Source organism: Camelus dromedarius, chromosome 3 (assembly GCF_036321535.1).
Source record: "Camelus dromedarius isolate mCamDro1 chromosome 3, mCamDro1.pat, whole genome shotgun sequence".
Lineage (NCBI taxonomy): Eukaryota > Metazoa > Chordata > Mammalia > Artiodactyla > Camelidae > Camelus > Camelus dromedarius.
Window position 1 is genome coordinate 97,469,142 of NC_087438.1, and position 11,788 is coordinate 97,480,929.

The following is an 11,788-nucleotide window of genomic DNA, read 5'->3' on the forward strand; positions in this document are numbered from 1 at the left end:
TTTTCTTTTATTTTGAACACTTGCTGAATGTGACTCTTAAGAGATCTGTACTTGAATTTCAAATGTAGTTCTCTTGAAAGACTCAAACTGTATACAGAACTTTGTATAATCTTAAACTATAACAGATATTCTCATTATTCTTTTTAACCTCAGAGCTTCATCCTAAAGAGTAATCATTGAGCTGTGAACTTGACATTTAAAGTCTCAAAAGAGATTGTAGCTTTCTGAAGTGAGTGTAGCTTCGGTTTGTATAATTTGGTTTGAGAGCGTCAAACGCAAAGTGGTTAGTGGGAGCTTTTTTCTTTTGTTTTTGTACTATGAAGACTTTTAAATTGGTACCATGAATTTTTATTTTTAATAGCTCCTAAGATTGATCCTTAAATGAAAGGTTTTTAGAATAGATGTTTATATAAACTATAGCAGTATTTTACGCTTATGGCCAAACATTTTACCCAGTAAGTATTTCTGGAGTTAGTTCTACTTGGAACCTGTAGTGATTGAACTATTTACAAAACCACTTGTAGTTTGAGACAAATGAGGTATTCGCTGACTACCTTCTTTTCCCCTCCTTTTTTTTTTTTTTTTAATATTTCCACTTAAAAAATCTAGAAGTCTAAGAGAGTTCCAGAGGGAGACCTAAGTCAATGATTCCAATAGACAGTCTTATATTTAAGCTGTGTGGCAGAATACACAATTAAGATTTACATGATAAGTCTTCAAATGGCTTTTGTTAGTTAAATCAATCTTAATGTGTTTTAATTTTGTCTTTGCCTTTTGTTGGCATTGTACATTCTAGATCATTTTAACAAGAGGCATAAACTAGACAGTTTCACATAGAGGCAATCGGAAGGAATTTATGGATTTGGACTGATAACCCAGTAGATTTTCATGACTCCTTAGCCTTCTTATTTCCTCCCTGTGTCAGGAGTCTGTTGGTTTGGGAGGAGGGTATAGCTTAGTGGTAGAATGTATGCCTAGCATGCATGAGGTCCTGGGTTCAATCCCCAGTGCTTCCATTAAAAAAATAAAAAAACAAACTTAATTACCTCCCTCTTCCTCCCAAAAACAAAATAAACAAAAAGAATTTTTAAAAAAACAAAACAAAACAAAACAAGCTGAAGGCTCACCTTGCAAGTGAGCCATCCTCTTTTGAAAAAAAAAAAAAAAAAGTCAGCTGGTTTGGGTTGCTCACATAAAATACCAGTGACAACTTCCTTTTAGTTTGCCCAGATCCTAGTGTGAATGTTAAGTGCTAAGTAGCTTGCTTAAAAGTGAAAACTCTGGCTTTTTTTTTAACACCTTTATTATCGTATGATTCCTGTACAGTAAACTACACATATTTCAGATACACAGTTTGATGAATTTTGATAGATGTATACTCCAGTGAAACCACCACCGCAATCAAGGATAGCTAATATTTCCATCACTCCCCAAAAGGTGGAGATTTTGAATTCCCAGTTTATCCCTTCCCACTCCCCTTCCCCCCCCCCCGATAACTATAAGTTTGTTCTCTATGTCTGTGAGTCTGTTTCTGTTTCATAGATAGGTTCATTTGTGTCGGGTATTTTTTGGATTCCACATATAAGTGATATCATATGATATTTTTTTTTCTCTTTCTGACTTACTTCACTTAGAATGACAGTCTCCAGGTCCATCCATGTTGCTGCAAATGGCATTGTTTTATTCTTTTTAATGGCTGAATAGTATTCCATTTTATTTATATACATGCACATACACACATACCACATCTTCTTTATCCAGTTATCTGTTGATGGATATTTGGGTTGTTTCCATGTCTTGGCTATTGTAAATAGTGCTGCTGTGAACATTGGGGTATGTATGTCTTTTTTAATTGTATTTTCCTCCGGATATATGCCCAGGAATGGGATTGCTGGATCATATGGTAAGTCTATTTTTGGTGTTTTGAGGAATCTCCATAGTGTCTTCCATAGTGGCTGCACTAATTTATATTCCCACCAACAATGTAGGAGGGTTCAGTTTTCTCCACACCGTTTCCAGCATTTATCGTTTGTGGGCTTTTTATTGATGGCCATTCTGATTGGTGTGAGGTGATATCCCATTGTAGTTTTGATTTGCATTTCTCTAACAATGAGTGGTGTTGAGCATTTTTTCATGTGCTTGTTGGCCATCTGGACGTCTTCTTTGGAGAAATATCTGTTTAGGTCTTCTTCCCATTTTTTTATAGTGTTGTTTATTTTGTTGATATTAAGCTGTGTAAGCTATTTGTATATTTTGAAAATTGGTCCTTTGTTGGTTGCCTTATATGCAAATATTTTCTTGCATTCTATAGGTTGTCTTTTTGTTTTGTTGATGATATCCTTAGCTGTGTAAAAGCTTTTAAGAAAACTGGCTTTTTTATCTTTGTGCTGTACTTAGTTTCACCACCTTCAGAATGGAACAAGCATCATTTTTTGCATTTTGAAGAGATTCCCTTATTAAACAAGTTTATAATTTATTGAGATTATCCCTAGAGTTTGTATTCAAGCTTGGGGCTTTCTGCTGATGGTTTATTTATTGAGACACCAGTAATTCCAAAGACCTACACATGAGAACTCGTGGAAATTTTTTCTCAGTGTAGAAACTGGTATTTCCTAATTTGAGTATTATATACTTTGAGTTTACTGATTTGCTCTATACCAGTATTATAAAAGGAGTATATTATATACGTGTTGGGGAAATTAAAGTGTTGAATCTTGTGGTTCTTTTTTACCCTTTGAGGTAAGGAAATGCATGTTTAAAAGTGGAACTTTGTACCTTGTCAAGAATTTTGTCTCCCTGACATGAATTTTCAAGATGTTTTAGCCCAAATACTTTCTTTTGTTGAGCTCCTCATCAATGTTCTGTACCTTGCCTAAGTCATTTTTGTTTTTTCTGTTCAGACTCAAACTTGATTCAGATTCCTTATCCTGCCCAAGACTTATCATACTGCTTATAAATGAACTGAGATTAGATATGAAATGATATGTTATTATGGTGTAGGTACACTATGGATATTGCTTCATGACGATTTTTTGTTCTTTTTCAGTGTTCCATTGGCAAGCTACAATAATGGGGCCAGTAAGTATTCATATTAATTACAGAATAAATAGTTTATGTAATTCACTCATTTTAATCCCGCTTTTCTTGTTATCAACAGAATGACAGTCCCTATCAGGGTGGAGTATTTTTCTTGACAATTCATTTCCCAACAGATTACCCCTTCAAACCACCTAAGGTAATTGGAATATAGCACTTGTTTTTTGTCTGCTTTCTATAATACTAATAAACTAGTTTACAAAAAGTTTTTTCCTTTTTTGATAGGTTGCATTTACAACAAGAATTTATCATCCAAATATTAACAGTAATGGCAGCATTTGTCTTGATATTCTACGGTCACAGTGGTCTCCAGCACTAACTATTTCAAAAGGTAATGGAATGGGTATTTGATATCAAAATAAAGCAACTGTGTTTTTTGTCTTTTTAAGATTTTTTTTTTTGAAAAGATTACTCATATTCTTTTTAAGGGGAGGTAGCAGTCCCCCTTATTCTTGAATAGACCTTAAAACCATTGGAGAGAGTTGGATTTTCAAGCATAGATATTCCTTGGTATTGTGACTTGTTCTGTTCATTGTGCTTGCTCTTGAAGCATAGGTTGGAATATGATTGCTTGGTATGAATGTTTTTTCAGAGTATAATTAAAAAGTAGAAGACAAGTAATGTCTCTTCCAACCTTGAGATCCATGATTGGAAGGAATATATAATGTTTCAGAATAGGAAATAATATCTTTTTAGAGGAATGCTTCTGCTATAAACATAGACATTAGTTTCTTGAAGAATGAATATTCAGACTCTAAGGTTTCACCAGCTCTTTTTGTCTTTTTTTTATATTAAACACTTTTTTTTAAGTAACCCTTTTAAGTAACTTTTTTTTTATCAGTAACCCTTTTTTAAAAATTGAAGTATAGTTGATTTACAGTGTGTTAATTTCTGGTGTATAGCATAGTGATTCATTTATGTGTGTGTGTGTGTGTGTATGTGTATGTATTTATTCCTTTTCATATTCTTTTTCATTATATGCCATTACACGATTTTGAATATGGTTCCCTTTGTCACCAGGGAAGAGTTTCCTCAAAAGAGTTTTCTATCAGGAACAAATTCATCCTCAAGATAATCAATTTAATATAAATTTTTATTTGGATATCTTTAATCTTTGGTGTATTGTCCTATGTGTATATATTTTTGAAAATTTGTAGAGAAAGTTTCTAACTTTGTAATGAAAGATCCAGTAGTTCTTCTAAATAAGAGCTAATTATATGAGTAGATTGGGGATTTTTTTTTTTACATCCCTAAACTGAACATTGTCTTATTTGTTGATTTGAAATTGTCCATCTCCTCAATGTCATACCCAAATGAAGTCACAAGTAGGTTAAATGTTATCAGAATACAAATGTAAGAAACAAACTGCAAAAATGATAATGGGCTAATACATTTAACAGATATGAAGAACATATATAAATTATTGAGAGGAAAAACCAAGATCCCAATATATGAATGGACAAGAAGAAACAAAATAATCAAGGAAGTGAAAAAATTTTAAGTTCCTATTCTTTACCTTTTTAATTAACAAAGATCTTTTAAAAAGAAAACTAAAATGTCAGTGAAGTACTTTGAAATGAGTGCTTTTGTATACTACAGATAGAAGTATGTATTTGTATAGTCCAGTCTGTTAGTATGTATTAAAAAGACTTAATCATTCATCTCCTTTGACCCAGTAATTCTAGTTTCATTCATTTGTGCCAAGAAAACAATTCCAAATGTTTAAAAAAAAAAAAAAAAGAAACTTTATGTGCAAGTGAATTTGTGACAGCATTATTTCTGAAAATTAGAAATTACATATTGGTGCAACAGAGGAAGAAGTTCTAGCACATGCATTCAAAAGAATATTGATCCTTACAAATATTGTGGAAAATTGTTTGAAAAAAGGAGAAAAGAGATAAAATGTTATACACCGTAACTTGAGTTGTATAGAAAGTTTGTTAAATAGGTAGGAAGAACTAGTTTGGGTATTTGAGTGGTGAAATTGGTGTATAAAAATATTTTTATTTTCTACTTTATTGTTTCTTTAATGTATACATTTATACAGGAGACAAAATAGTTTCTTAATAAAGAATACAAATTCTGGATTCCACTGCCTGTATTAGGTTCTCAGCTCTCTTACTGAATGAGACTTGAGACAAATTAGCTTCTGTATTCCTCTGTTTTCATCTGTAGGATAGGGATGATAAAAACTACTTCATCATTATTATGAAGACTAAAAAGCAGAAACACATAGTTAACTGTTTCCTGTAAGCACCCAGATAACTAGGATGAAGTCACTACTGTAAAAAGTATTGGGTATTTGTCAAGTTATTACTATGATAAGACTTGTATACTCCTGCAAATTAATTTTATTTGGTTTTGGTTTTGGGTTTTTGTGCTATATAAATTTTTTGAAGGAAAAAAACTCTGGAGTTAAACTCTGAGGCAAAATGCAAACAAAAATCAGGACCACATTTTTAAAAATTGTGACTGAAACAGTTTTACAGATAAGTGGCCCTTTTCTTTTTGTAGGCCTCCTTGCAAATCAAGGGCTACTTGTGAAAGTGTTCATATGCCTGTTGTTGTGATTTCCTGGCCTGGTTGCTCTTCTTTCACCAAGTAGCAGTGGAAATATAAATCTAGATATAAATGAGGCCAAGAGAGGTGGGACTCTGTGTGTGTGTGTGTGTGTGTGTGTGTGTGTGTGTGTGTGTGTGTGTGTGTGTGTGTGTGTGTGTGTGTGTGTGTGTGTGTGTTGGGGGGGTAGGGGGTAGATCTAAATAGGTGAAATTGTTACTACAGCTTTTTTTTTTTCTTCCCCTTCTGTGCCTGATGTGCATTTTTCAGTTATTCTAAATCATACGAGCTGTTAGTTTATTTGATTTATTTATTCTATCTGGATAGCTATCTTTTAAGATACCTGTAGTAACATTTTGTTGAATTTGGTTGTATCAACATACCTAGGTTTAATGTTTTAAAGACTCTTGTAAATTGATGTATGGGCAAGCAGTTCTGTGAAAGGCCTGAATCCTCTGTGTGTGTTAATTATCCCTTTGATGTAGTCTGTTTTCGAGGGCAATAATTTGGACTGAAATCCCCTCCACTTTGAGTACATATAGGTAAGAGATCTAAATATACAGAAAACTTAAAGGAAGCAGATAAGTGTACCATAAAACCACTTGATTATATATTTTTAGAATCCAAAGTGACCATAGGTTATGACACTAATGAAAATGGATATGTACTGATGAAGAATGTACATATATATATATATATATATATATATGAAAATTTAGTCACTTCAGTGAAGTCTATGTAAGCTGTAGAAATAGAAGTTATTCTCTTTATAGAGAAAGACAGTATATAGTACATTATAAGCCAAAATCAATTTTCTACAAAGTGAAGGAACTAAATAGTGTACTAAGAATCTTTTACCAGGTCCAACCAGATACCATCCTACCTTCCTTTCCTGGAAGGAAAATGATGAAAGTTATTTCTTTAAAATTTATCTTTTTAAATTTAGCCTTATTGAAATAGTTGTAAGAGTAAGCAAAAGGAAATTTATAACAAATACTAATATGGTAGTATGTCAAATTTTAGGTTGAAAAATCAGTTGTGATCCTGCCAACTTGATAGGCCAGACAAGTTTCTTATTTCTATAGTCAATAATTTTATGAACATTCAAAAATCTATAACTCCCTGTTGTCATTTCCAGGAAATACATGAAATCTTTCCTAATTGCTGTTAGAATGTTCTGTGCTTGAAGAGGGCATCAGGTGATACACCTGACAATGGGAAGAGAAGATGTTCTGGGAATGCCACCTGCCAGAATTGTGGGCAACAGGAATGAAGAGTCAGAAAACATCTTTCTTGATGTTTTTTACTTTCCATATACTCTTAAGGCAAGGAAATAGCTTTTTTGTTAAAAACTGAATGATAAAGGGCGTGTAAAATTTCTTCGCCTCTCAGAAGCCCTTGATCTCTGTAGAATAGATTTGATAGGAAAATGAATAAATCCTTTTCCTGTGGAGTTTGATGTTTTGGGAGTAAAGTGGGCTCTGAATCATTGTCTCTTGCTATATAGAACATTAGAAGTAAGATAGCTGAGTTCTGTCAGCATCAGACTAGAAAGATTGGAATTTATTTTAGTATGTCAGGGGCCACTGGACTTAATGTAATTAGTGGCTTTGGCCTCCTCTTTGCTTTCAATAAGGAATACATAAATTAACAGATTTGAACAGAGGAAATTGTACTGTTGCGATTTGTCTGCTACATTCCAGATTGTCACTGAAGAAATAGCTTAGATAAGATTCTGAATTGTTATTGACAGTAATTTGAGACTTTAGTTAGACATGTGTTGTATCCTCTGTAATATGTGTGGCCACCCTCATTTGGAAGCAAGTACTGGCCTTTATGTTCTTAGACTAAATTGTTTTCAACTAAAAATAAAACAAATTCATTACATCTGAATATAGTACCTGCCATTGAGAAAGCAGTGATTGTTGGATTTCTTAGTTGTCATTTCTGAATAAGAGCATTCAGTAGTGTAGTTGTCTTTGGAATTCTGAAAGCCATTTATCTCTAAACATGGGCATCTAAAAATTGAACTTTGGGGTATGAAAAGTGTTATTGGTCTAGAATTTGGAAAACCTGGATTCAACTTCGGAAGACCATTCCATTTTGGAAGACCTTCTAATTCCACTTACTAACCAGGGGCATTGGGCAAGATACTTCACCAGCTTGGGCCAGCTTTCTTAGGAGTTCAAGCACAGAGAAGTCTTAGAGTCTTTGTTGATTACTGTTACTATAAAATTAGGTAGAGCTTACAAAGCTGCTCGGCACTACAACATAAATAGATTTTTAAAATTTTCTCTTGTGTTGCCATTTCATGTTTCTTTCAACCTTTTTTGCTTTTATCCTCTACTAAAGGATACGTTTTTTTTCATTCTAGTACTCTTGTCCATCTGTTCTCTGTTGTGTGATCCCAATCCAGATGATCCTTTAGTGCCTGAGATTGCTCGGATCTACAAAACAGATAGAGAAAAGTAAGTATTGTCTCCAGACAGAAGAGTATCTGTGGTAGGGTGGAGATGTTTGTATTTCAGCGCTTTCTTAACTAAGGGCTGAGTATGGGCCAGATACTTAAAATGAAGTCCTAATATACTCCCTCAGGGACAGAGAAGAGGAGTATTTGCATCAAGTATTGCTAGATGGTATCAAGTAGATGATTTTAACTCTAATTGTTTCATATGACTTCTACTGTCTAGAAAAACTTTTCTACAATGTATTTTCCCATGGCTTTATGTCTTCTGCTTGGCTTTTGACATATACAAAACATTGTGCATCAAGAGCCTGTTTGTCTTAGGTAGGTATTTGTAAATAAACGGGAAAAGGGAATTGACTTTTCAACCATTTGGAATAATCTAAAAAAGAAGGTGAATAAACACAGCAAGGCATGAAAGCTCCAAATTTCCTTTAAAACAAAACTTGAGATATAATTTACATATTTTACAACTGTATTGTGAATTATTAAAGAGTGGTCAGGATATCAAAAGAGATAGTAACTGAAAGTGTTGTAACCTTTTTTGTCTTGTGTATTATTCAGTAAGATTATAGGAGGAAACAGATGGGAGATAGTAATTTTCTGAAGTTAAAATATGAAGGATTAGAGAATTATTTGAATTATTGGATTAGAGAGGTGTATAGATAGTATATTTTAATGGAGCTCCGCTGGGAATGGGAGATTCTAACAGCAGTTGGTTCTTAGTTTAGTTTTGTCTGTGTTTAGGTCTGAATAGTATCTATAGCTATGTATTTTTGGCTGAATTCAGAAAAAATTAGATCATGCTTTTTTCTATTTGTGAATTTATTCACCATTCTTTTTGATTAGGAAGCTATTTTGTCCAATATCTAGAATTATGAGGCTTTTCCCCAGGACATTGTGGTAGTAATGTTCAGCAGAACATTTTTAAATCAAAGAACTAGAGAGCCTTTTGCCCTACTTATTTTACTGCTGAAATATTCTTCTGGAGCAATAAACCCATTCATTTTAGCAACCAAATTGTTAAAATAAGTTCTGCCAGCACTATTTGTTTTATTGATACAGGGGAAGTATTATGTCAATTTAATCATTATTATATGATTTCAAGAACCTTTTAATGTAGAATTATATAGTATTTATTGTACTCCAAATAATAAATCAAGGGTTGAAGATCTTGTCTTAGAAATTTGTCAATCAAGTATAGACAAAGGGTATGCCAGCAAATGCTAAAATTTAATCGAAATCCTCTGTTAGAAGCAGTTACAGGACATTTTCCACTGTCATTGAATAAACATTTATTAGAAATTTGAAGTAGATAGATGGCCTAGCTTGAATGTACTATAAGTTATTCCCCTCAAGTTACTAGATGGGATAACAAATGAAATCTGTTGCTTTCTAACTGACTCCTCACCTGTGTTAAGCCAAGCTTCTCTTTGTGTGTACAGGTACAACAGAATAGCTCGGGAATGGACTCAGAAGTATGCGATGTAATTAAAGAAATTATTGGATAACCTCTACAAATAAAGATAGGGGAACTCTGAAAGAGAAAGTCCTTTTGATTTCCATTTGACTGCTTTCTATGAGCCCACGCCTCATCTTCCCCCGTGCACATGTTTACCTGATACAGCAGTGCTGCGTGTTGTACATACTTGGAACAACAAACTAGAAATACTGTACTTCTGTACCAACATTGCCTCCTAGCAGAGAAGTGTGTGTGTGACAAGCCAGTTCTCCAGGCATAACCTAGGTGTGAGATTTAAAGCTTTCCGTATTGACTTAAATTTGGATAACGGCAAGGTGAGGGGTGGTGGGTATGGTGTGTGCTTGAAAGGGGAAGAAAAGCTCCACTGACCTGTAGGAGATTGTTTTTTAAGTGGAATCCTATTAAACTCAAAACAGTTATGAAAAGCAAGGCGAAGAACATGAAGCTGTTTCTGTATTCATTTTATTCCGAAGGACCTGCGTCTTAGGTGAAAGTTATGACCAACCAGATTAAACTCTACCCACATCCTGTATTTTAAGGTCTAAGTTTAACTGGTCAACATTTAAATGGATTGGAGCTATTAGTATGTGAAGTGTGATGGGCTTTGTTCCCAACTCTTTTACATCTCCCCACCCTTCATCCTTCAGCCCCTCTTTCTCTCTTCCATATTCTTTGGTTTGTATGTGGTTTCTCAGTTAATACATAGCTAATAGCTCTTATTTTTCTTATGTTTTTAACTGCTTAGGTCTATCTGGATGTAAGGGTGAAAATTCATTTGATGGAAATACTTGTGTATATTTAAAGACCCAATTGCTCCTCTGGAGCTTGTACGTTCAAGAATGATTAATCTGTGTAATAAACTGATTACTACAGTCATTACATATAATTTTGTGTGAATAGGCTTTTTGATTTTAAGAACTTTGTCTAGCTGAGATTAATGGTGCAATCCCCCCCCCCCCGAAATGTTTTCATTTATAGTGGTTGCATTTCAAAATCACAAAACAGTTCCAGTTTACATAGCAAAAAGGATATCTTGAAAGTAATCTTACTGAACAGGGTAAGGGCATAAGCTTAAAAGCATTTTCATGAAACTTATATGTGCAGTATTCCAGGAACATGACTGTTAAACTAAAAAGAAATTTGCTTTATTATTGAAACTAAGCTACATTTCACCAAAACCTTGTGACATTCCTTTGGTGCATAGGACAAAAAACAAAAGCATTGATTGCTATTTGGTAAGTTAAGCTTCTGTGATTGTGATTGTAAAAGAGCAACATTGACCAAACCCGGGAAACATGAGCACAATCTTGTATTGGAGAGTCTACATAATTACTTTGCACTAACATTGCAGGATGTTCATCCAGTTTTAAATTGTGCTGTATGTGGCTTTTTGAAGTCTTCCCTTGACTCTAGTAAAATGTAGTTTGAAACTTGTAAACAACTGTGTTTGCCAGAACATCAATCGTGTGAACTAGGCAAGTTACCTTTTTTTCCCTCCTTCTCCTAATCTACTTGTAAACCAGGCCAGCCTGAAAGGCATGGCTGATGCTCTCTAGCCATCAGGTTTTTTCAAATGCACCTTAACACTCTTGCACAAAAATTGAGGAATAAACGTCCGCTTCTTTTGGTTTTAAACTTGTCTTATCTGTCAGTGTCACTACTCATCTCAGAACTAAAGTGTGATACCTGAAACCTCTTAAAGTGCTGCATTTTAGCTGCTGGCTACTTTGGTTAGCATTTCTAGCATCCTTGACCTTGCAAAGAAGATTTGACTGTTAATAGTTGTGGGGAAAGGAGTTAGAATTGAGATCTAACCTAAAATTACCCTGCATTCTCAGTGTCATGGGTAAGTGGGAATTCATCAGTTTTGACTGTTGACCATGAGTTAGTTGCTCAGATCCTGAAAGCCCCATTCTTTGCCATCTTAGAGAACAACTAGCTCATAACCATTTATTAGATCATAATGTAGATATTTTCACAAGAGTGCTCTTAAGTATCTTTAAGTGCTAAGTAAAAGTCATTATCCTGGTGTGCAGGTGTCAAATGAAAGGGTTTGGCTGGTGACAAACAATATTAGGCCCTTGAATGCAGTTTGGTCTTGCTCATTTGAATATGGAGCATATTTGGTTCAGTCTGCGTACATATGCCTTGGCCAGAATGAATGCTTAGTGAGGGAGGCCACCTTC

At 34.1% G+C, this 11,788-nt stretch overlaps 1 protein-coding gene across 2 annotated transcripts in view; it reads left to right on the forward strand.

Moving 5' to 3' along the window:
* The window catches only part of UBE2D2 (ubiquitin conjugating enzyme E2 D2), a 46,442-nt gene extending 35,954 nt beyond the window's left edge, over nt 1–10,488 (forward strand). For both annotated transcript variants that reach the window (XM_010990736.3, XM_064484337.1), the window contains exons 3-7: nt 3,047–3,078; nt 3,158–3,235; nt 3,322–3,427; nt 8,030–8,123; nt 9,565–10,488. In XM_010990736.3, the coding sequence (XP_010989038.2) occupies nt 3,047–3,078; nt 3,158–3,235; nt 3,322–3,427; nt 8,030–8,123; nt 9,565–9,610 (356 nt within the window). In that variant the 3' untranslated portion in view covers nt 9,611–10,488. The remainder of the gene's footprint in view (nt 1–3,046; nt 3,079–3,157; nt 3,236–3,321; nt 3,428–8,029; nt 8,124–9,564) is intronic.
* The last annotated feature ends 1,300 nt before the right edge of the window (nt 10,489–11,788 follow it).